The 26617-nt window shown below is 41.4% G+C and overlaps 1 protein-coding gene across 3 annotated transcripts in view; it reads right to left on the bottom strand.

The window, feature by feature from the left end:
- Nucleotides 1-26617, bottom strand: part of SLIT3 (slit guidance ligand 3) — a 768837-nt gene that overhangs the window by 7199 nt on the left and 735021 nt on the right. For all 3 annotated transcript variants that reach the window (XM_045026794.1, XM_045026795.1, XM_045026796.1), the window contains 3 exons: nucleotides 23208-23338; nucleotides 2370-2524; nucleotides 502-787 (listed from right to left, as the gene is read on the bottom strand). In XM_045026794.1, the coding sequence (XP_044882729.1) occupies nucleotides 502-787; nucleotides 2370-2524; nucleotides 23208-23338 (572 nt within the window). The remainder of the gene's footprint in view (nucleotides 1-501; nucleotides 788-2369; nucleotides 2525-23207; nucleotides 23339-26617) is intronic.

Below are 26617 nucleotides of genomic sequence, written 5' to 3'. Positions count from 1 at the left end.
ACATAGTTCTGAAGAACAACACTGATGGCCTTTGGAGAGTTAGACTCTGAACATCACGTCTAGCACATGCTGTAATGGGCACTTTCTTTTGGATGTGGATGCATCAACAAAATGTGCATCATTCCCCTACAGAAAACTCATCCATGGGTAACGACATGCAATCAGTGGATCAAACGCAATGTGTATGATTGATGTGGAGTTTATGTATGCAATGTGGGGCTGTGTATTTTGGCAGGCACGCCCACAGCTGAAAATGTGGCTCTTGATATAAATGCCTCAACTCCCCCTGAACTGGAGAGCAGATCTATGGCCTGTCATCATTCTAAACAAGAAGTGGTTGATGTAAATTTTCAGAGGTGAAGAGGCTTCACAACTCCTAATGGCTTCAGTGGGAGTTGTGGGTATTCAGCACCTCTGAAAATGAAGCCCGGCTCTGCAAGATAAAAAAGTTAAAAGTCAGTTTATTGAAGAGAGCACTCCCATCAGCACCAAGGACCGTACTTGTTAGTAAGGCAGGGGTCTCCAACTTCCTGGTCACACAGTGGGCCTGTCCAGCCTGGGTGACACTCACAGATAACGCTTGTCTTCTCTATGGACCGGCAGATACCATGCTTGCAGATGTTACAGGATTTGCAGCCAGGAAGGACTCCTAATGACTGCTGGGGTAGATCCTTAAAGTCCTGCAGCTCGTTATTAATGCGGACGTCATGGATACATCCATGAAAGCCATTTGACATCCTATCTGTGCCTTGGCGCAATGAAGATAGCCCAGTAGATGTTGGGATCCCTTCAGATAAAACAAAATATAAAGATTATCTTGCATTCACAATAATACTAGAATAAATTATAATGGCTAGCACCTTCCCTTTGAGGATCCCAAGGCCCTTCATAAACAATAATGAATTCAATTTTAGGATACCTCTTTACAGTAGTTCAGTATCATTATTCCCATTTTGCAGATGGGGAATTGGAAGGGCAGAAAGATAAAAATATTTGCCCAAGAATGCACAAAAAGGTGGCAAAGCAGTGAATAAAGTCCAGCCCTCTGGACTCACAGCCCTGCATTTCAACCATTAGATCATGCATCTTCTATTTATATTTTTATAGCAACTTTAATCCCAAAGTTCTTTAGAAATTATTTAAGAATTTCTTAGTTTGCCAGTGAAATGCTGCTACCTCTGGAATGCAACAAGAAAGCTAACAGTACTCAGCAACAATATGCAACAGTCAGGACTGGAAATAGTAATGTAGCCAGTTAAAACTATTGCAAGAGAAATCTAGACAGGCATAAAATAGCTATTTATATTGGACAGGACACTGTGACTAACACTTGTTAAAGTGCCTTGGGAAATTTAGTGAGTATAACTGGGGGCGTCCTGGGTTTTACATTGCACTTAAAACATGATCCTTATAGAGTCTTCATGGAAGTAACATCACATCAGTATTTTGAATTTATAAAGCTCTCAGTCAAATGTTTATGCTTTCAATTAAAAAAAAGACAGAATTTTGCAATACGTCTAGAGAGGAGCTATGTTTAGCAGACCTATGTTAGGAAGACGTTGACCTTGCAAAAGGAAGTAGTCAAAAACCAAAACTACTTTAATTCTCCCCATTATATGCTTATGCATTACAAAAGTCTAATTACATGATCTTTTTCTGCTTATTTCCATAGGACATACTATTTATGTTTCTAGAGCTGTATCTCTTACGCAGATTGGGTGGTTCAGGGGAGATGTTCTCATAGTTCTGCTGCCAGATCATCTCTGCTGCATGAGGCTCTTTAATCTCTGACATTCTTTATATGAGCCAATTTTTAAGGTTCAGCTCTGGCCAAAACAAGATTATCCAGTTTTCAGATGTGTGAGGATAAGAATTCAGCAGCCACGTAGAAAGGGATTATTAAAAGGGATTATTCACAAAGGGACTCATCCAGCACACAGTGAAGCCAAAAGGAATTTTACCATCAGCTTCAATGGTTTTTGGATCGGGTCCAATGGCCCTTAGGGATCCATTATAAACCTGCAGCCATTTGTGCTTGGTTTTAATCTAGTTAATTTGGAAAAATCACAGCTGAAGAGCAGATGCTCCCTATCCAATCCAAGTTCTGCCATGCCCATCACTGCAGTATCTCCATGCATACCCTGCATGGCTTCACAGGCTGTGGAATTAAAGAGGCTACTAACATCTCGTCAGACCATAAAATTAGAATGTCTTATTTTTTTCAATCTCTTAATGTATTTATTCCAGGCAAATCATTTTCATAGCAGCAACATGATTTGATGGGAGATGCCAGCTGTATTATTAGCTGAAGAAACTTTTGGAAAATTGTCCAGGGCTCAGCTATTGTTGCGAAGAGTGAGTGAACATACCTCCAATGTAGAGTGGGGTATTGATGCTGACTGTGGGTTGTTTCTGCAGTTTGCCAAGACTCTTGGGGGTTCCTTTATCCACAACCAAGTTCAGTGTTTGGTTCAGCATAACCAACTCCACACTGTGAAACTGCCCATCATTTATTGTTTCCACACTAAAGGAGAAAACAAAGAAGGAAGAGAATCAGAAGGAGCTTAGCTGTGACTTTCTTGCTTCTGTTACAGGCAATCACCCACTTCTACCCTTGGAAAGAAAACGGCAAACTGTTGGCTGCTTTGTGATCCGTTGTCTTTTTTATACTAAGCACTTTGCTAAGGGTAAAGAACTTAAAAGGTGCAACTTCAGACCTGTGTCAACTCTCATGTAATAAATACATATACAGATTCAACTCTTGAGATGCTTGTTAGTTACTGGGGAGGTTGAGAGGATTAGAAACAATTTGTGGGCTGGAAAATAGTCAATTAACATGACACGAAAATGAACTCCATATTTGTTGTTCCTAAGCCTACAGATATTTTTATATGTGAAAAGAGTTTCAAATAAGTTAGGCACACAATCTCTCCAATAATTGCACATGCTAAATGTCAGTTTGGATCACTTGCACAACACATAAAATTACCTGTTCTTCACATGCAGTCAGAGCAATTACACCGAAATTAGGAGCACCAATTGTGCACTTAAGCTTTTCTGAACTCCAGCCCAATACACTGGAATAAATTTTATCCTTAGAGCAACTTAAACTCTCAGCCCTGTAAATTGCACTCTGCAGTGCCATGAAACAACATGGACATTTCATTCTATTCCAAAGTGCAGAGAAACGAGAGGGAGATAGGAGAGGGCTGCAAAGGATACACAAGGGATTAACTGCTCTTTGAGAAATCAGTGGGTTTTTCAAAGTGCACTCATAGTGAAGGAAGTGAAGAGATTTTTCCACTGATGCAAATCTAATGAAACATTATAGTCTCTCTTCATTGTACACACGTGAACTTTAATACATAATGAGATACTAATAGTGATGGCTACACCAGGTGTTAAATAATGTGCTATGTAAGCTACCCATGCAGTCAGCTTTGCCAATGAATATCATTCTTGACCTGCTGCAAGCCTTGTCCAGTGCCAGGTCTCTCCTGAATAGACTCCCCAGTTGCGTGATGGTTCTGCCAGGAAAGCATGGGGGCAAAAAGACATTGTGTGGGAGTGAAGAATTCCAAGATGTTGCTTAGTCTAGAAAACTAATTTGGAGTTGCTGGACAAACCATGGTGACAGATGAATAGAAGTGCATCAACTCATTTATTCTCAGTCAACTGGACCATATGCCCAGCTTCATATAGCTGATTAAGTTAAAAGTATATAGGGGCCAATCCTGAGCCACTGATGTCTATGGAAATTTTGGCTTTTAAGATGAGACATTTAGAAACAAGATACTCAAAGGAGGAAGTGACCAAAATTGACTTGTTCATGGAATAGTTACAATTCTACAACAGCTACGATAGACCTGGTACAGCTGATAATACGCAAGCAGGATTAGCCAGAAGCCACCAATATGTAGACTTCTGAGGAGCACCAGAGTGCACAGGGAAGTGGTATTGCTGACTCAGTAGGTAACATTCTGCGAAAGGTCTGAACCAATGCCCCAACACAGTGGTGGAGGTCTTGTGCTGGGAAGGCCTTCCGAATGAAAGAGGACATGAGCACTTGTGGTTATTAAAGGTCATGTGAAATTTTATGGAAGTTTGAGGTGCTTAGATACTATGACACCATATAAGAAACCAGATAGACATATAGCGGATTCATGTTAAAATGCTGTAAAAGTACTTCTTCTGCAGAACAATTCCCATGGAAATGATGCTTATGGAACTTTGTGAACTTGCATTTCCAGTGAGTCCTTTGTGTTGTTATTGTTGTACATTCTTAGGATGAAGAGGGGACTCTGAGGAGGCAGGTATTGGTAGTTTGCACTTGATGCTCCTGTAGTTCTCGCTGAGACCTAGAAGTGTTCCTTAGGGAAAAGAGACCTCACACCACACAGAGGACTAAGACTTATTTAGATGCATTCCTGAAAGATTTGATAGAACAGATTAAACCAGTTTCCTGGACAAATTCCATCTGGTCATATTTTACCAATTGAAATTCCCTCTGCAGTGTCCGTTGGACAGAGTGGTGTTGACACATTGCTATAAACTGCTGCTTAGATGTTCTTGTGGGCTATCTAATATCTGCCAAATTCCACCGAGGAGATGGCTGTGTTTCAGCGGTGGATGAAATGATCCCTATATATCCCATAACAACCTCAGAGGATGTTCTGAGGCTTAATTCACATTTATAAGCATTTTGAGATTCTCAGACCAAAGATGTTCGATAAATGCAAAGGCATATTTTTAATTGTTAAAGCTCTGTAGATAAGTCAATGCGAAAGGAAGAAGAATAGGCAAAAATATTTGCTCTGAAGCATGAGAGTTGAGGAGCAAGGATGAATGGCTGTTTAATAAGCGACCCCTGTCCTAGTGGGATCGATGTCTGAAGATGAAACAAGATTAATTCTTATCTGAAGAAGCCCAAGCTGCGACTATATGCAAGAGGACAACATTATAACATTTGGCAGTGCTAGTTCTTATTTGGGCAAGGACTTCACAGACATTAATCATTAACTCCTCCACAGCATATGGTTTTCCAGATTAGGGCTTAAGTGCTTTGATTAACAGGCAAATGGAGGCCCATGTGTCCTGTTGATGCGTCTAAGCTTCAACCCCTAATTCTTCACTATTTTTAGCGTACTCACAGCTAACATTTTAACTCCAGTGGGGAACTAGAGGTAGGGAGTTGTAACTGGTGCCATTCTGAAGTTGTAACTGGCTGGAAGTTGTCAAATTCCAACCTTTCTCCTTTAACCCACCAAAGAAAAATCTTTCACGCCCAAACTTTGCGAAACAGAAAATCATTAGTTGCCCTAGCCAACCATTTCAGTTTATGAAGCTGACAAAGTCAAAACAGCCTGAGCACACATTTTCTTTTAAAATAAATGCTCATACACAAGGAAGGGGCCAAACCCTAACACCCAAAGGAAAAGGGGCTCTGAGAAAACTGAGATAGTGGATAAATCAAAGCATTTGTTGTTGTTGACAGAAGAGACTTTTAAAAGGCTTTGGAGTCTGAGAGAGACACACACAGAGTAAGGGTGAGGGGGAAGTGCTACGTGAATTCTTCCTTACAGCTTAGTGTGCCATTGGGCCTCTAGGAGACTCAGCAATCGTCTGAGACAGTTGGAGACAGTGGCTTGGCGAGAGATAAAGGGAAGAAAGCCACAGATGCTGAACAGTGCATTGTAACTGGGCTCAGCGCAAACTTGCTGTGCTCTGCTGTTTTCAAGGGGCTTCTTCCCGACCGGGCTCTCTGTGAGGTTTTTATTAAAATGCTAATTGAATTCTCATTGGTGATCAGGTGGTTTTACAGCTTAACCACCTGAAACAGTCCTCAGTATATAACTACCTAATTGAGTCAGGGATTTGTTGCCTTTTATTGGTATTTTCATGCTACAAAGCTATAGAGCACAGTGCCAGAGGCATCTGAGCTTTTAAACTTGCCATGTTGACGCTGGTAATGATGTGACAAACATGAGTGGTAGTGTTAAGATAGAAAGGTGTAACCATTTTATGTATCTGCAAGGCCCAGAGGCACTCAGAAAAGGCAGCTGTTTTCACTGTGATGCACAATGTACTCTAAAAGTCTACCACTAGATGGAGATGCAGCATCACAGAACGGATTGTCAAGTTTGAGAAACCATCCATTGATTTTTTGTATTCTTCCAATTCCTCATCCCACATCAGAATGTTAACAGCTTGATACACAAATGAATATTGCATTAGGTTATACAGTCAGGATACACAGCTACAAAAATTAAAACGTTACAGGATAGGGTTGAGGGTTTGTTTTTGCTTGTTAGAATTTACTGAATAAAAATAAGCTTTTGTAAAGTTACACACCTGCTAGCTGAGATTACACAGTTTCTCCCTTTTTTCAAATGCGTTTGTGATATGTGATTAAACCATAATCACTTATCTGAACAAACATGGAGGGAGTGGAGTCAGAGTAAAACACGAGCTGGATCAGAACCAACTCTGGTTTTGGAGTAAAAAACCAAGTGCTAACTCTTGAGATTTTCCAGTCGATTAAAAACCAGTCCTGAACTTTTCATCTTGGGCAGCCTCCAATGGAACAATTACAGTATTGTGGGCCTTTACCATAGAATACCCTACGTTTATAATAGATACTTATTAAATAGGGGAAGGAAATATTTTAAATGTAAACATCTGAACGATGAGCAAGGGTTGTCATGAATTTGATTTAACAGCACAACTTGCCCAAAAGTAAACAGTAGAAAGAGCCTACGCACCAGTTTTATATCCAAAATGTGGGAATCGCCTCACCAACTGTCATAAACAATCTGTTAAGGACCCCATGTTGGTCACCGACAGTTCACTGATTTTTACTTCAGTAATTAAGATTTATACAATACCTTCATCCTGAAGCATTTTACAAACATTACATGGAGGAACCATTTCACCTACCATCTGAGTGCAGCCATTTCTAGCTCTTTGCTCATAGTCATATCAAGCAACAGAGTAGAATAGGAAGTGAGGAATCATCCAATTGAAACTGCAGGGGGGGATTCCTTAGGCAAAGTCTTTAAATCATGTTTTGAGGACATCAGTAAGTCAGCCAGAGGTTATGGGTTTATTACAGCAGTGGGTGAGTGAGGTTCTAGATGACCACGATGGTCCCTTCTGGCTTTAAAATCTATGAGCCTATGAGACAGTAATGACCTTGATGCAACCTTACTCTTGCCAAAAGTGCCATGGGAGCATTAACAGTCCAAGAGCTGTGGTTCTTGGTTTTACTGGTTTTCTTCCAACAGTGCAGTGCCCTTGCAAAACATGCAGAGGCAATCGTTCAGCCCTGACTTAAAGAAACGAGTGGCATCTACTGAATCACCAACACCACTTCACCCTGCATCTAGATATTAGTGGGCGGTCTACTCTCCATTTACTTATTGGTCCTGACTCTGTTTAGCTTATAAGATCTGACAAATCACATCTTCAGGATTAATAGCTGTGGGTGGTGATGTTCCTCCAGACCTGCTAAGTCTCCCATTTTTCTTGGAAGATTTCTGTCCTGGGTGCTTGAATTTGGTGGGAAACCTACTCCCACATACTCCTAGTCTCTATGGGATCAGTAAGACTGAACCTATGGCTGAAGCAACCTACCTGAGACCATACAGACTAGTAGAGAACCTCACCACCATTTTCCAACCTCAGAACTATGACAATTGACTCCAGCCAAGAATCTGCCCCACAAATATTAGCAAGACTAGGTCCAACACCAATCGAGGCATTATCCCTTGGATGCCTCCCCCAAGTGGATATTTTGTCCTGGATGGAAAACTGGTTGAAACATCAGGAGTAATGGCAGTGTTCATATACATGTCTGGGTATAGCACCTTAGATTCCCTCTGTATATGAGGCAGGTGGCTTTCAGAGTGGGAGTTGTGCAGCAATAGCATAGCAGGGCCTGGAGCTTGCCAGAAGATGGTCTTGTCTGTCTGATACAAAACCCCCAGAGACAGACAGACAAAAGTGACTCCCCTTGAAAGGCCCAGGAGCCTCAGAGCTCCTCCTGACTTGCTAGAAGTAATCACTTATATGATGATGGTGCCCAAACCTGGGGCCCTATTGTGCTGGACACTTTACGAACAGAAGATAGCCCTGAAGAATGTATGCTCAAAACCACAAACAGATGAAGGGAAATGGATACAACATACAAACCAAGAGAGTATGGTGAAGAATGTCGTTAGTTAAATGATAGCAGGAAAATGCACTGAAAAAAATCATGTAAAAATAATTTCCTTCCTACTATAGTCCCTCTCTCCACCTCACTCTGCTGTGTAGCCCCTCACGCCCCACTACTCAGTGGCTGTCAGGGATCGAGAGAGGAGCCCCTATAATTTTGTCAGCAAATAAAAATACTTTTTCAACCACACCCCAGCATTTAACTTCATCTTGTAACAGGATCTTTTAAGTGCCTTTGGCTGTAGCAGAGCAACTGATACTGTGCAGGAAATGGAATAGAGGTAAGAAATAAAATCAGCTTTTACTAAAAATACAAAACATGTAAATGAGGTAATACATAGCCATCAACTATGCAAATTAGGGCATGTATTCGTTAGCCGAAATCTCCACATTTCCAGACCTTCCATCTAAATAGCTCCATGCCTCATTTAGACAAGAGCACTAGGCAAAAGTGGAGCTCTGAGTGACTGAGGGGGTGAAGCAATGGAAAAGGCTAAAGTGAGGGAACTGTTAAAGCGCAGAACGAAAGAAAGCAATGTGAAACCACTCTTCAATAGACTCTAAGGCCTGGTCCACACTGGGGGGCAGTGTCGAGGTAAGATACATAACTTCAGCTACGGGAATACCATAGCTGAAGTCGAAGTATCTTATCCCGACTTACCTCCCGTCCTCACCGCTCGGGATCGATGTCCGCGGCTCCCCCGTTGACTCCGCTACCGCCACTCGCTCTGGTGGAGTTCCGAAGTCGACGGGAGCGTGTTCGGGGATCGATATATCGCGTCTAGATGAGACGCGATATATCGATCCCCGCAAAATCGATCGCTACCCGCCGATTCGGCGGGTAGTCTGGACGTACCCTAATAATCTCACAGCAGAGCAGGACAAATTCTGGAAGAGGTGTGCCAAGGTGAAGAAATATCATTTCGGGTCTGGAATGAGGTATAGTGGGGCAGGAACAGGGAACTCCATCTCTGACAGCTTTGTACCTCTGCTGAGTTTTACTTGCGGTTCTTGCCCATCCTTAATTCCAATTATATTTTAAATTAGCCCCTGAGCTAAAATTAACGTAAACTTCCTCATGGTAATAAAAGCAAAATGAACGAATTACAGTAGCATTTGTAGCCATTGCTGCAATGTTCTGTCACTTTTAGTACTAACATCATCTGAAGCCAAATTAAAATTTATATTATACATGAAAATTTATATGAATGAAACTCAGGATCAGAGAAATATAAATGCAAAAGACCTATCCAATTACTTATATCCAGCCCCTTGGCCAGTGCAGGATTATCCCCCAAAGCATATTCTATGTTGTTGTGTTCAGTCCAGTTTGAAATGACTCTAGTGACAAGGCTTCGAGTCAGTACCACAGTCTACCAGATCTCATCACTGGTGTCTCAGTTTCCCTTTGCTTTTTTTATCCCATTTTGCTGAGTTATAGCTCCTTAGACCACCCTAAACAGTTCCCCTCTCTCCTTGGTGTTTACAACCTCGAAATGCTTACAGCTGATTACACTATGTATCTCCCTAAATGATCATTTAGCCAAGCTGCGCGTAGCCAATCTCCACTCAGAATTTGATACTTGCAGCACACCTGCCAACAATGAAAGCTATAATGCTACAAACATTTGGAGAGAAAAAACAGACTTTTTAGGCCATTGCAAAATGTAATTAACATGCTCTTGACCCCTCTCTCCCAGATTATTAATACAGGAACAGACCCTCATCTGGTGTAAATTGTCCCTGCTTTGAAGTCAGTGGAGCTATGACATTTTACTCCAGCCAAAGATATGCCCCACAGATGTTAGGAAGACTAGACCCAACCCCAATCTCTGCATCACCCCTCAGATGCCTCCCTCAAGTGGATGTTTATGTCCTGGATGGAAAACTGGCAGTGTTCAGATCCAAGTCAATCTGAATTTATTTTTCAAGCCAGAGATTGATCTTGGATATTAGGGCTGTCAATTAATTGCAGTTAACTCATGCAATTAACTCAAAAAAATTAATCATGATTAAAAAAATTAATCATGATTAATCGCACTGTTAAACAATAGAATGCCAATAGAAATGTATTAAATATTTTTGGATGTTTTTCTACATTTTCAAATATATTGATTTCTATTACAACACAGAATACAAAGTGTAGAATGCTCCCTTTATATTATTATTTTTATTACAAATATTTGCACTGTAAAAATGATAAACAAAAGAAATAGTATTTTTCAATTCACCTCATACAAGTACCATAGTGCAAGCTCTTTATCATGAAAGTGCAACTTACAAATGTATACTTTTTTTGCACTCAAAAACAAAACAATGTAAAACTTTAGAGCCTACAAGTCCACTCAGTCCTATTTCTTGTTCAGCCAATTGCTAAGACAAACAGGTTTGTTTACATTTACAGGAGATGCTGCTGCCTGCTTCATTCTTACCATATCACCTGAAAGTGAGAACAGGTGTTTGCATGGCAATTTTGTAGCTGGCATCACAAGTTATTTACATGCCAGATATGCTAAACATTCATATGCCCCTTCATGCTTCGGCCACCATTCCAGAGGACATGCTTTCATGCTGATGATGCTCATTAAAAAATAATGTGTGAATTAAATTTGTGACTGAACTCCTTGAGGGAGAACTGTATGTCTTCGGCTCTGTTTTACCTGCATTCTGCCATATATGTCATGTTATAGCAGTCTCAGATGATGACCCAGCATGTTTGTTTTAAGGACACTTTCACAGCAGATTTGACAAAACACAAAGAAGATACCAATGTGAGATTTCTAAAAATAGCTACAGCACTCGACCCAAGTATTAAGAATCAGAAGTACCTTCCAAAATCTGAGAGGCATGAGGTGTGGAGCGTGCTTTCAGAAGTCTTAAAAGAGCAACACTCGGATGCGGAAACTACAGAACCCGAACCACCAAAATAGAAAATCAACCTTCTGCTGGTGGCATCTGACTCAGATGATGAAAATGAATATGCATTGGTCCACTCTGCTTTGGATTGTTATTGAGCAGAACCCATCATCAGCATGGACACATGTCCTCTGGAATGGTGGTTGAAGATGAAGGATATATGAATCTTTAGTGCGTCTGGCACAGAAATATCTTGCGACGTCGGCTACAACTGTGCCATGCGAACACTTGTTCTCACTTTCAGGTGACATTGTAAACAAGAAGCGGGCAGCATTATCTCCTGCAAATCGTAACCAAGTATGTTTGTCTGAACGATTGGCTGAACAAGAAGTAGGACTGAGTGGACTTATAAAGTTTTACATTTTTTTTCCAATGCAGTTATTTTTTGTACATAATTCTAAATTTGTAAGTTCAACTTTCATGATAAAGAGATTGCACCCTGAGAAAATATGGATGACTGCAGACATCACAGTAGGACTGGCAAGGACTGAGGGCATGTCTACACTATCCGGTAGATTGACACTGCTGCAATCGATGCAGCGAGTGTCAATTTAGTGGGTCTGGTGAAAACACGCTAAATTGATGAGAGAGCACTCTCCCATCGATTTGTGTACTCCACCTCCCCGAGAGGCATAAGGGAAGTCGACAGGAGATTTTCTCCCATCAAGACAGTGCAGTGTGGCCACTGCAGTAAGTGGATCTAACTACGTCGACTTCAGTCATGTTATTCACATAACTGAAGTTGCGTAAGTTAGCTCGATTTACTGCAGTAGTGAAGACCAGCCCTGAATGACTTGTAGCTCTAAGACAAGTACTGAAATGCAAGAATCCTAACTGGTCAGAGAATAGAATTATTTTACAATTAGGTACCTATATCAATGACAAGAATGAAGCCACCAAGCAGAGGGAAAACTTGACCTGCACATGCATGCCTCACAACGAAACATGGCTGCTGGGTTTCATTTTTAGACCTAGTGTCAAATCACCACTGAAAGCAATGTTGGCTTCAGCATTCAGTATGGCATAAATCCTTTGCCTCTTCTGATAAGAAAATGTAGCGCAAGTATCTTCAAGGGTCCATTCTAGAATAAGGAATGCTTAAAGCCCCCACCAACAATGGCCCTTCTTTTATGCTTTTGAAAATGTGTTGGTACACACCATTCACAAGCAGTTGCTGGTGACAGTGACCACTGCTGCTGCTGAAGGTAATTTAAAATGCTTTCAGCTTGAATGACAGGGAGTGGATAAAATTGTTCAGCTGAAATTGGAAGCTAGGCACTAAGAAAGAAAACTAGTGTCTAGTTAGAAACCTGATATATAGCCAGGAAATGAAATACTTTCCACTTTATTTTCTGGTGGCAGTGTATTCATAAGTACGTGCTTCACCTGCCCTGAAAATAAACAAACTCCACTCCTGTTTGGAGACCTGGAGAGTAGCAAATGTCTTACCTACCTGCTAAAAAGGCACTAGGGTGACCCTGGGAGTTATAAAGGAGCAAGCCTAACTTCTGCACCAGGTACATGTATTGAAATAACTCAGTAAAGAATTCTAGAACACTCTTATGCTTTGGGTGTAAACCATCTACTCGTGGGTGGAGAGCTTAGAAAGTTATTTTCTCTATAAGCAGTTTTATTCCATAATATTGCATTATGGAGGTCTTTGCACCTTTCTATGAAGTATCTAGTATTGGCCATTGTTGACAACAGAACATTTTATTGTGGATCAATGATCTTTTAGGACATTTAGAAAACAACTGGCTTGAGTTTGCATACCTCTCTCACATATTCACTGGAAGTGAATTTCAGCATGAGACCATGGTTCAAATATGCAGAAACAGAACTACATGAAAGCTGGTCTAGTATCAATTTGCTTTTACTTGTGCTCACTGGGTGTCAGAAAACTTTGCTCTGCTCTGTCATATTTTAAGTATCAACTTCTCACAAGGGAGGCAAGGATATATTGTGGACAGACTGAAGACTGAATCAATTACCTGCTGGGGTGGAGGACATTCTTATCATTTAACAATTACACCTGCTGTGGCCATGCAGTTCCTAACAGAAAACCTGCACTGAATTTATCCCAGCTCATCCCAGCCACTCAATACAAGGAACAGGTGACAAGTACCCTCCAACACACCCAAATGGACTCCTGAATATTTACTAGCCATTTCAGTTCACACTTAAACCTCCACAGTATCAGGCAGAATGCCACAGAAATAAAAGGAAATAGTGATATGTTGATTTACAATAATTTTCTTCTCATTGGATAAGGATGTAAAGACCTGATCCTGGAAAGTAGAAACCCTGCAACTGCCACTGTAGTCAGAGTTACTTACAAGTACTCAGCAACCCTCAGGATTTAACCCTACCTACCCACCACTGATTCAGCCTATTACAACATCTCCCTTCCATTTGCTTTCTTTATTAAGTGCCTATATACACACCACCTCTTAATTCTTCTTTTGACCAATACTGCTGAACACCTGATTCAGGTACAGCAGAAGACCTTGCAAAACCCATTACATTTTGACTATTGTCCGCTGCTTAGAAGCAGTTTTATTGTATGGAAGCTGCACAGGGTATTGTAGTTTTCTCCTTTTTCCAACACCATGACACAATATTGCAGAGCAGTTTGCAAACTAGAGTGTGGCTAATGCTAACTTATGACTTAGAATAGTGATACTGACCTTCTTTGTAATGTGTTTGGAGAGCTACTGGTGTAAAGTGCTATATAAGAGATAGATATTGTTGTTATAAAGTCAAGGGTACTGGTTTATCTGAGGTTGGAAATAAACCTATAAAACATTAGCATAGAGCATCTGGATTTGGTTTCTAGATGTTAATATTATTTCTAGGCATTCCGTTATTATGTACTGAGTGCAGGACAGATAGCTAAGATGTAAAAAAACCCAATATCATTTAAGCATATATTCTCATACTTGAGGGAATGACATATAAAACATCTAATGCCAACAGGATTTTGCCTATATAAATCCAAATGAATCCTGAAGGATGAAACTATACCCTCAAAGCATTCAGAAGCAGACTGTTCCTGAATAACACAAAATCAAGTATTTGATTCCTAAGCCTGAATTCATCCATCCTTTGCCTTGGCTCATGCAAGATGTATAAGTACATCTGAATTTTACAACATTTACTGTGTAGGTCAGAGATTAATGCCAGTTGCTTTCATTATATTTGATGCAAAAATCTCTAAGGGGGACCTGAAAAAATGAAAGTGTGGTAGAGAGAACAAAATGAATTGCAAATACTCATAACTGTTAAGGACCTGCTGACATCTCATGGAAATCTCTGAGGACAGTCTATTTGGAGACCGTTCAGCAGCATCAAATAGAGATCCCACTGGGGATCAACACAGCAAAAGCTGCAGGGGATAAAGGTATTGGAATAAAAAGGACCAGTCATACAGACAGTCAGCTTCTGCAATCAGACTTTTGGTGAATATTGTATTTGACAAACTCTAATAATTATTCTAATGATAATTAATGCTTTTGCCCTCCTATAGCACTTTCCTTATGTGGAGCTCAATGCATTAAAGAAGTAAGGCTCAACTCTCTGGGGGGCAGAGAAGTCATATTACCCTTTACTGATGAACAGTTAGAGGTACAGAGATATAAGGGGAATATCCTGTCTCCCTTTCCCTGCCAGCTGGAGGTTTTTACATACAGGGGAACTGCTGCGGTTCCACTGCTTGAGGAAGGATTTGGGGAGCCGCTGCACACTACAGAACCCAGCTCTGCAGGAGTTGACAGTTACCTATCACATGCTTTGGAGTATGATTGACAGTGGATAAGGATAGATGGGTTGAGATCTGGTGGACCTCATGCTCTTCTGCCCCATCAACCATTGCGCTCTGTAAAAAGGTTCAACAATAGGCACAGAGTAACACTCGATCACTTTGAGGGCCCTTCTCTGGGCATGAGAGAATCCATTTCTGTTCTGCAGCCTTGCGGAGGAAGAAATCCTATCTCTCAGAGATCCCCAGCATCTAACCCAATTACTTGAGACATGTACCATGAACAGGATTTACACCTGTGTCCTTCACAAGGTCACATAGAAAGCATGTGGTAGAACCAAGAAAAAAACCAACCTCAACTATTCTGACTTCAGGTCTTGTGCTTTAACTATAAGAACAGGCATCCTTCCTATACACATACTAATCAGATCACTAGATTTTTTTTGTAGACTACTTAATGGCATTTTATGTAATGTCTATATTTTATGCAGTAGACACTAGCTGAACATTCTTCTAAATTTTGTAAAGAACTCTGGCATTATTTGGGATTAGACACTGAAAGAGAAACAGTCAATATGGTAAGCAGAATTAATACTAATTATTTACATTTCTACATTTTTATTGCTGCCAGGAAATTTGCATGAAATTTCTATGTTTCTTAGGAGATCACTGACTTCTGCTTCTCATTCTTCACCTGAAGTGACAGTCTGGTTGCAACAGGTCAGTTACAGTGGAGAACATTACATTATCAGATTGTTGGCCAAAGTCGGATCTCACTCAGAGCCATTAAATAAGGAATAATTCCATTGAAGTCACTGAAGTTCACATCAGTGTAAATAAAGAGAACAAGGTCATGCTCTGGATCAAGAACATAACAGAAATAGAAGATAGTTGAAATTAGGAAGCTCTTTACTCTAGAAGACAAATGCATGAAGTAAATCTAATGGCTTGAAGTTGGATGTAGAAAGTGGCATCTTAGTTCCAGTTTGGAGTTTTAACCAGTGGTGAGCTCTAGCCAGTTCGCAGCGGTTCGCACGAACCGGTTGTTAAATTTAGAAGCCTTTTTAGAACCGGTTGTTCCAGGACAACCGATTCTAAAAAGCTTTTAAATTTAACAAAGGCGCGGTCAGCTGTCTGCCCGGCCCCGGCCCCAGCTCACCCCCCCTCTCCCCTGAACGCTCCGCCCTCCTTCTCCTCCCCTTCCCCTGCTTCCCGCGAATCAAATGTTTGCAGGAAGCCTGAAAAAAGGAGCAGGCAGGTAAGCCGGGCGTGTGGGGGAGGGGGCGGGACGGCTCCTCCTGGCCCTGGCCGAGCGCCCCAGCCCGGTCCCAGCACCCCCGGCTCGGGCTGGTCCCGCCTGCGCGGCTCGGACCTGGCCCAGCTCGGGCACCGCGGCTGCGGCTCCGGCTCCGGTGTCGGCCGGTCCCGGGGAGTCGGGCCCCGTGGCTGCGGCGCCGGTGCCGGTCCCGGTGTCGGCCGGGCCCGGGGAGTCGGGCCCCGCGGCTGCGGCTCCGACCCCGGCAGGGGTAAGAGGCCAGGGCCAGGGCCGGGACTGGGGCGGGGGAGGAGGGGTTGGATCGGGCAGAGGTTCTGGGGGGGCAGACAGGGGATGGGGAAGAGGGGGTTGGGTAGGCGCCGTGTGGGAGTTCCTGGGGTCTGTTGGGATGGTGGTGGATGGAGTCGGGGCAGTCAGGGGACAGGGAGCGGGGCAAGTTTGGCAGGGGGTGGGGTCCTGGGGGGGAATTAGGGTTGGGGGTCTTGGGAAGGAGTGGTCAGGGGACAAGGAGCAGGGCAGGGGGGGTTATGGGTTGTGGTTTCTGAGGGGGGGCAGGACGTGAGTGGGGGGTGTACTCACTGGGCGGTTCCCTAGCGGGTCTTCGGTGGTGGGTCCTTCAGCCGCCGGAGCCGTGCCGCCGAAGACCCAGTAGGGAACCGGTTCCTAAGATTTTGGCAGCTCATCACTGGTTTTAACCACTGGACCAGCTCAGCGGGAGGAAGTAGTAAGTTCATCATCACTTGGAGTTTTTCAGCTGAGACTGGTTATCCTTCTAAAAGATACGTTCTAGTTTATCCACTCATTATTGGGTTCAATAGTGTTCAGTAATATACTGGGGAAGAGTAATTCTCCCCACTGAAGAAATTACTGGGTGAAAAGTCTATGGTGTATGTTATTGGTGCAATCTGGCTTTAAAATCTAGAATGCTCACAAAACAGAATTTTGTTTTCCGACATATATCCTCAGCAATAATTAAAGTGATGAGAGGAAACAATGAATAGCAATGCTTCTGTACAGAGTGGATCTTTTGTAAAATGTTTACCATGAGGTTCAGGTTGTCTTTAATTTGCAATTCAAAAGTGATCCTCACCCATAATAGGGCAGTAGGATGTTTTCTTAAAGGCCAATTTTAATCTAGAGTTTTTCATACATTAACTTCCATCTCCTTGCAGCTTGGCAATATACTTTGTATAATCTCATACAATGGATATTTGCTGACTTCTACCTGACTTTATGGCTAGTACTCAAGAAAACATTAATTCAAACTTTGACTTTTCCATCCAAGTCATAATACAGGAGTGGAGAAATTTAAAGTAGGTCCAGAACGAACAGCCAATTACCATATATAGTTGTTCATAAGCCAAATATTTTTGTTAAAAAAGCGATGCATCAAAGAGTGGGGGACGGCTTATTAATGGGTCTACACCAAAATTTAATGATTTTAAACTCTATGGAATCATTGAATTGAATATCTAATACATTGTCATTTTGTTTACCTGGAGCGTCTGCAGGCATGGAGCCCCTCAGCGCCCTGTAGCCGCGGTTTGCCGTTCCCAGCCAATGGCTGGGAACAGCGAACCACAGTCACAGGGAGCTGAGGGGCTCCATGCCTGCAGATGCTCCAGGTAAACAAAGCATCCTGCCAGCAGCTTACCCTGACAGGCCGGGAGCCAAAGTTTGCCGACCCATTTATTGATGTCAATACAGCAGCCTTTTAAAGTTGCAAAGGCTTTGTTTAGTGGACTAGATTGGCTTGAAATGGACCTCATAAGTCTCAAGCCAATATGAAAATATAACGTGCAGAATTGATGGTATCGCTAATAAAATTGAAATAGCCTGTTATCCCTACAGACATGCCAATCTACAGGGCTGCTTTGAAATAAACAAAGAACAATAATAATTTGACAGTGATAAAGCAGGTGACATTCCTATATAAAGTCCTACAAAATCTACAACTATATTAATAATAATCTATGTTCATACTAGTATTTAAAATGAACAACAGTGAAATCAAAAGAAAAAGGTCTTCTTATCATGCAGCATTCAAACTTAAAGTTGTTGAATATGCAGAAGCAAATAATAACTGCGCCGCTGCTTGTGAATTCTGTATCAATGAGGAGCAAGTAAGAGAATGGTGAAAAAATAAAACAACACTAAAAGACATGCCTAGAAGCAAGAAAAAATGTCCAACAAGGTGCTCTTCATTTCCTGAGCTAGAGAAAGATCTCACCTCATTCGTCTTGTGTGCCCTGAACATGTCCCAAACGCGGCTTAACTTCAGTTCTACAACCGCTTGATGTCTGCCTGAACAAACCCTTTAAAGACAGGCTACGCAAAATGTGGTCTGAATGGATGTGCTCTGGCATGGGAAGTTGACAAAAGGCAGGAATCTTATGAAGCCCGAAATCAATCTGGTCGCCCAGTGGATCAAGGACACGTGGGTGTCCATTCCCTCGGAAATGGTAGAAAAATCATTTAGGAAATGCTGTATCAGCAATGCACTCGATGGGTCAGAAGACGATGCCATATTTGATGATGACACAACTGATGATGAGAAGGAATCTGACTCTGAAGACAACGCTGCCGACATCTACAATGACAATGCAGCTGTGACTGAAGCTGAGTTTATTCAACTGTTTGGTGAATCAGAGATTGATTCAGACTTTGAAGGATTTTAAGACTTTTTAAAGTCTCATATTGTTCTAAGTTACTTGTTTTAAATAGCCATTTACTGATTTTAAGTTTTGACTGTAATTTTGAAGGCGAATACATATTTGTTCAGTTATTATTATAACAACAACAGGTTTTTCGTTAGATTACATTAAAATAATTCTAGCAAAACTTTTGAGTGTTTCTTGTGATGCCAGATTTTAAAATATAGCAGGGGTTGGCAAACTGGCTCCTGGCCCATCAGGGTAAGCCGCTGATGGGTCGGGACGTTTTGTTTACTTGGAGCGTCTCCAGGCATGGAGCCCCTCAGCTCCCAGTGTCCGCGGTTTGCCGTTCCCAGCAGCTCCCATTGGCCGGGAGCCAAAGTTTGCCAACCCCTGAAATATAAGGTTGGCTTATGAAAGGGTCATACAGTTTTTGTTATTCTTACCTATCCATCTTGGGGGGTCAGCTTATAAATGAACGGGCTAAAGAACAAGTATATACGGTAGTCTTTTCCTAATTAACTTTGCATTATAATTCTACTTAAACAAAGGCACTGAAGGGAGCAAGTAAGATCCTGCAATGTGTATCCCCTAACCCAAAAACAACCCTGGCCTGCTAGCAAGCCATTTTCACCATGCTTGATTAATCCTCCAGGGTAACAGTCCTAAGGAAGCCTGTCATCTCAAAACTCCAAAGCAGGTGAGGTGAAGTTCAAACTTATAGATACAGATTTCCCTTTTCTTAATCATACCATTTGAGGAATACCACATGTTACTGGCACTATACTAACAAGAGGGGAAATAAATCTGACAGAACCCAGCATGCACTCCTCATCCATCTTTCTAGCACTCCTTACACCATCATTAGCTTGCGGGAATGGTTTAATAATCTAAAGCCGCCAAGTTTGAAATACACTGAAACAGCAGGTTCAAAGCCAGGGAGGGTCAACTGAACCCATTATAATCAGATAAACTGAGATCATTCCAGGCAGTTTGCCATGCATGGGTCTTTAGGATGAGATTTTAAAAAGAACAATGTGTGAACATTATGGATCACGTGGCATTTGGGACAAGTCGAAGAAATTTTTTTGAAAAACACGAAGTTAGAAAGCCAAAACAACATTTTATCTCCCCCTGGGATTAACTATATTAGTCACTCATTATCTTTATTTCATTGCTGTTCTACTGTTTTAAGTCCACTGGGCCACGTTCACTTGACTATGCAGACTATGGCTCAGAATCACCAATGATGGAAAGACTGCTAGTGGGCCTGTCGTGAACCATCCACAGCCAGGACAGCCCCAAAGGTCCCAGAATAGCACAGGGGCTGGCACAACAGAAAGAAGGTGATCTGCATCTTCTCTGCAGCCTCAACTGATGAAGAGCCTACTGAAGAGCCCCTGCTTGAATGTAAAGCCTCCCTCTTTCCCAGCAGACACTTCTTATCCTTGCCTGGGGATATATTTCCCTTGGGGTGCAACAGCTCTTGGTGGTACTGGTGGGCTAAATCTGGTCCAAAAGATTTGAAAGAGTTCCTCAAAGCCAGGCAGTATATATCTAATGTAAGCCTAGGAGTGTTCAGTCACTTTACATAACCCATTTGACCACATTAGACATGGGAGTAGCAAGGAGATTTCACCTCTGTATATGGCATTGGTGAGCCCGATACTACAGTACTATGGGCAATTCTGGTGCCCACATTCTTAAAAGACTATTGAAAAGTTGGAGCTGGCGAAAATGCTTCACAGTGAGAAATTTAAAGACCTCAATCTGTTTAGCTTGTCAAAATGGAGATTGAGAGGTGACTTGATTACAGTGTACAAATACATCCACAGGAAGAAAGTACATCTCTACCCCGATATAACACAACCAGATATAACACGAATTCGGATATAACGCGGAAAAGCAGCACTCCAGGGGGGCCGGGCTGCATGCTCTGGTGGATCAAAGCAAGTTCGATATAACGCAGTTTCACCTATAATGTGGTAAGATTTTTTGGCTCCTGAGGACAGCGTTATATCGGGGTAGAGGTGTACCGGGTACTAACAGGTTCTTTAATATGCAGAGAAAGTCATAACGTAAACCCACGGCTGGAAGTGGAAGTCAGACAAATTCCCACTGGAAACAAGGCATACACTTTTAACAGTGAGGGTGATTAACCATTGGAACAAACTACAAGGGAAGTAGTTGATTCTCCATCTCTTGCTATCTTCTGAATGCCTTTCTGGAATTTATGTTTTAGCCTAGCACAAGTTATGCATTAGTCCTACCCAAGTTACTGGGGCTCAATACAGGGATAACTGGGTGAAATCTAATTGCCTGTGATATATATAGGTTAACTAGATGATCTAATGGTCCCCTCTGACCTTAAACTCCATGAATCTATGGAGACAAACAGGTTTCTCTCCCTTCCCCCATCCTTAAGGAAAACAAGTTTTTAAATTCATTTAGAAGTCTCTTTTTGACATTCTATAGCTGCAGTTTTTCTCAATCAGCCTAATCTTTTCCCATCAAGCTTCATGCTAATCCCATTCTGCTATACTCCTTAAACTAATAAAAGATTAGGGTGACATTTCAGAAAGGGCATCGCATTAAGCAGCAGCTTTCCCATCTCAACAGATCACACGGTGCCAAACGTAGTGAACAGGCCATTAATCTTATGGTAACGAGGTGTCTTTCTGAATGGAGACCTCCTCCTTATCAATACGAAGGGCACGGGAATAATGAGGACACTGATGCTTGCCATCTCCGGCAACTTTCCAGAAGGTAGCGGATCCATAAAGCACACTGATGTCAGAAACAGCTCCTGTCACTGCACCATTCTGCCATTGACAATTGAGAGCAGGCTCCCACTAGGATCTGTCACCTGGTGTGCTGTCTGCAGATAATGAGCCTTCCCCTATGTTCTAATTAGTGGCATAAAACTGTTTAACAACTTTGGCTTTGCTCTAACATGGAATCAATTAGGATTAGCAGCTGAATAAAGAGTAAATTTTCATGCCTCTCTCACTAAGCCGGCATCACCGGTGAAAATCACCAACAAAACCCTTTGTTCCTTCCTAGGGTGGACAGAATAGCACAGACCTAATCACGGGCCTTCCTGTTCCAGAACAGGACCTGCTGATAGCATTGCATTGCCTAATTAGTCTTTACACCACATGAATAGAAAGCAGCCCACTGATTTATTTTCGTTTGTTACATATATCTCAGCTCTCAAAAGGAAGAGACAGCAACTAACGCCAGAGGCAATTATACGTCTGCCTTGTTTCTGGGGCACTAAAATCTCACATGAAGTATTGAGAAAATCTTTAGGAAAAAAGTTTCAGCATCATCCTCTTTACCTGCATATAAACTGCATCTTTATAATTGCTGTGATAGGGGACTACCCCTTTAAGAGCAAGACAAGCTGGGTAACCTCACCAGCATATCAAATAAAGCCCTGATTCCTGCAATGACATCCATGCAGGCAGACCTTGGCACCTGTCACTGAATTTAACAGGCTCTGTATGGGTAGAGGGGTATGACCATATGAAACAAGTCTGGCAGATCAGGGACTAGGTTAGCAGAGGGAAGTCAGTCTGGAGCAGGCTCTGGTGGAGGAAAGACCTGTGGGCACTGCTGTCGGGGTCCTAATAAAAGAAACTCACTTTGGATATGGCTTATACCCTTTTTGTCTTTGGTTCTCTCTCTTGTGGTTAATGAACTGAGATTTGCTCTTGTATCCCTCGGAATGTCTGAAATTCCAAATTGCAGGCTTTTGGAATCCAGATGACTCTGTCTCACACTTGTCCTTCTGTTTAATTCCATTAGCGATGTTTTTTATTTTGTTGTTGATGCAGGTATCAGTGCTTCTAAAAACATCTGCCCTGTAATAAAGTCAAGCCCTTCCTGTCGTTTTATCAAACTGCAATCCTGTACCACTGGCATTACATTCTATTGCTGTCTCTCTCAGGATTCTGAGATTACTGTAGATATCCAGAGGAGGAAATTGATTACAATGAACAGTTGCAAAGTCAGCATTTACCGAAAGCTACCACACTGTAATATCTGTGAAATCACAGTATTTCCTTTCTCTCAGAATAGGAAATAACTGCAATAACTCGTATACAACTGGGAAGTAACTGATAAAAACACTGACTTCTTAGCAGAGGTTAATGCAACCACCCTAATTTTGCAGTCTGTGAAGACAAAAGATTCCCAGTTAACGAAACAGACGTTTTAGATATTTGAAGATGGGGGGAAGGGGGAAATGCAATTTCAACCTGGGACAGATAAGTAAAAAATAAAAGAGCTTGTCACGTACTCTGACAAAGATTTTTCATAGAAAGTCCCACCTCTCCATCTTTTGGGGAACAGTGCATCCTGTAATAGCTTAGGTGGAGGAACTTACCTGTACACTGTGGTGGGTGGAGAGGTCAGTGTGTCATAGATAAGCCTCACATGTCCTTGGTACAACTCCAAAGCCAAAGGGTCATTGTCCCCTTTGTACAATAAGATGCCATTGTCTTTATCCGTTGCTACCTGTGAAACATCAACAGTTAGGTGAGGATGCTTTAGAGTTAATAAAAATGGAAACACTAAACCTGTATCATATGGAAGGATCCTATATTTAGACTAACAACTCTACTGACATTTTTAAAAACAGATACAACAAGAGCATTAGCAATGAAAATTCCCCCAAACTGCCTCAACCATTGACCATGAACTGAGGGGGTAATTCCACACCCATTCTATCCTTGGTGTCTCTTAAGACTGTCAACAAAGGTTTAGACTGTAATGGTGAGTTTTGCACGGTGGACTCTAGGTATTGGACAGGAGCCGCTAAACTCATTTTATATAGGCTGTTCAGCTGCCATTATGAGCTTTGGTCAGCAGAGTCAGGTCAATTCTGCAAATACTGTTTTGCTAAGAGCCATTCCCATTTTTAAAGTATTTACTTAGGCCCTTTGAAATGCATTCCCTGAACATTTGTGCAATGGAATTTTACTAGTGCAAATGCTCATGGGCCGTGATTTTTAAATCTTGCACTTTCAAATGTTTCAATGGAAATTGAACTTAAAACCCAGTTGTGAAAACCTCACATCTCACTAGGGAATGTGATTAACCCTGATGTAGTGTCTTTGTGTGAATGAGCGAGTGACTGAGATGTCATTTAGCTGCTGGGCCTTAACACAAAAAAAGGACCTACCATAGCCACTAGCCCAACGTGCTTTCTTTAGTAAAAATGGTAGAGACCTCTATTTTAGGAGGTGAAGGGGCACAATTCTAATTCCAATCTTTCTCTCTTGAATCTCTAAGAGTGAATTGTGACTGTTTTTTGGCAGCACATGATTCATTTCACAATTCAAGCAACAGCTTGAATTAGGGATTTAGAGAGGCAAGATACAGAGTCAATTAAGTTATCAAAATTGCAAACAAATAAACTTGAGACCATTTCAATCTGATCATGGACATTCTGTGAACACAAAGAGAAACTAAAGTGTGCCTAATGGATTATACATTATAATTATTAACCCAACTCTAGTTATCACCAAGCCAGGCTGAGTTCAAACTGGTGATCCAGAGGGTCAGAGTACAAAAACCTTTCAGTCCCTCCTAGATTTCCATCTTTAGTGTCCTAAAAGATACCCAAAAGCCTAAACCCACAGGTGATGAATTCACCTTCCCATGAGGTGCCCCTAAAAGTGAGAGTAGAAAACGTAGGACAAGAAATACTTTGAACAAAATCTGCCTCAGAGTTATTTTTGCAACAAATATTGCGAAGGTTGTATTTTTTAATAGCAGTTAAGTGGCACAACTAAACAGTTAAATATTTTAATCTATTTTTATTTAAACAAACACTCTTCCTTGCCCCTTAGGAGAGCATGATTTTCATTCTTTTATGAGTATGTTTTAATAGGAAGCTCTCTTTAATCCCTTTTTAATGGCCATGGAGGTATCCCAATTTTACATTGTTGGCAATTAATTAGCAGAAGCAGAAACAATATTTAAACTGGAAAATAAGATTTGAGAACACCATCTGTGGGTGTTCTATGTAACAAGCAGGCCTGGCCCCCGAGTTATTGCTGGGAGACATTTACTCCTTGTACATTTTACTTAAAGGGAAGATGTCAAGGGTTTGAAGCTCTGAACTTAGCCTATGGTACAGTGGAGCCCTTGAGAATATCAGACTTTCTAGAGTCTTTGAGAGACTTTCCTATGATCTGAAATGAGAGAATTTGGAAAAAATAAAAAGGAGAAAGTAATCTGTCTACATGGAGCTAATTGCTCTCTCATATAAACTGAGTACACAGACTTGTTGGCCTCTGCATTATCTACATCATAATAAAGATTATTTTTTAAAAAGCAACTTACAAAGAAATGCTAAGCAAGTCATGCAATGTTCGAAAATTATTTATATTTTCAACTGGTTGAATCTTCAAGGAGGTGAGGCCTTTGATAGAGAGGCAAAATTCTGGTCTTATGATTCCAGGTGGTTCCTTTAGCTATGATAGAAGACATTAATCTAAACAGGTGGTGGTAATGTTGGGTCAATATAAAACTTGTTAAAGTTAGTGGAAAGAGTCCCATCAACTTCAGTTGCCTTGGGATCAGGCCCTTCTGTGGTTTTTGGCAAAAGCCTTTATGAATATTATTTGTAGATTTTTTTTGTGGCAGACATAGAAATTTACAATATTTTTTCAGTCAATAGAACAAACTTGGTAGAAACCATCTAAATAAGCCTTTGAAAAAAATCAATTCTTAATCCTGAAATCTAGTCCCGTCTTGAAAGTCTTTCCCACTGGTGTTTTGACTATGTTGAATTTATGCTCTCACAAGTAGTTCTGGAACATTACTTGCACCACCAGAAGCCATTTCCTTTTTAAACTGAGAAAATAAAGCAAAAATGAAGGAAGACTAATGCGATAATCTCTCTCTCACACATATCCTCATTCATCACTTGAAATGCCATACCTCTTTGGGATGAGGCTGGGATGGTAGCAGTTCAGGTGCATAAGCAGTGGTATATGGAAGAGATATATTATGTCACAGATTAATTTTATGTTTCTCTTTTCTCTTTATTACAAACTGTTAAAAGGGGCAGATTTCCCCCCCTGTTACGCTAGGCCAATGGAAAAATAATTATAATTCAAATGAGATACAAATACAATTTTAAAATATGCCTATGTCCAAATGACTTCCAAAAGACATGGATCTAATATTGGATTTAGTGGCTCCAATCCAAAGCATCTGTGATCCAGAAAATACAAACAAATACTGTAGGAGAGGCATGGTAACCATAATGTTTATTTTCCATTGTCTTCTAAAACACATAACACAAAGCAAATTGACATGATCTAAGCAGACATTAAACCAAAATCTACCCACTTTTGTCTAAGTGAACATGCACAGTAATGCCTGAGCAGTCTAATTTCTGGAAAAAAACATTTCAAGAAGCATCTTTTTACAATGCTGTGCCCTACTATTAAACATTCACTGATGAAGGATGAAAGGCTAACCTGTACATCAACAGTCAGACTGGGAAATTTGAAGATACAGTCCCTATTTAAACAGCCATTACCACCTTGTTATGCAAGTCTCAGAAGGTAACAGGGTGGAGAGGCTGGGGGTCAACCAGGGACGGGACTATCTCAGTTGCTGCATAATGTGACAGGACAGTTGCAGAGCAGCCACTGTCACCTTCCCAACACGGCCCCAACTGTCTGTCATTAGGTGGGTCAATAAATGCACTTCCTCTGGGATGAAAAGCACTGAAAGGTTATCTCTTGGAGGACACTGGGCTGACAGATGAGCCATTAC

The sequence above is a fragment of the Mauremys mutica genome, chromosome 8 (genome assembly GCF_020497125.1).
Source record: "Mauremys mutica isolate MM-2020 ecotype Southern chromosome 8, ASM2049712v1, whole genome shotgun sequence".
Lineage (NCBI taxonomy): Eukaryota > Metazoa > Chordata > Testudines > Geoemydidae > Mauremys > Mauremys mutica.
This window is presented reverse-complemented; position numbering and strand designations above follow the sequence as displayed.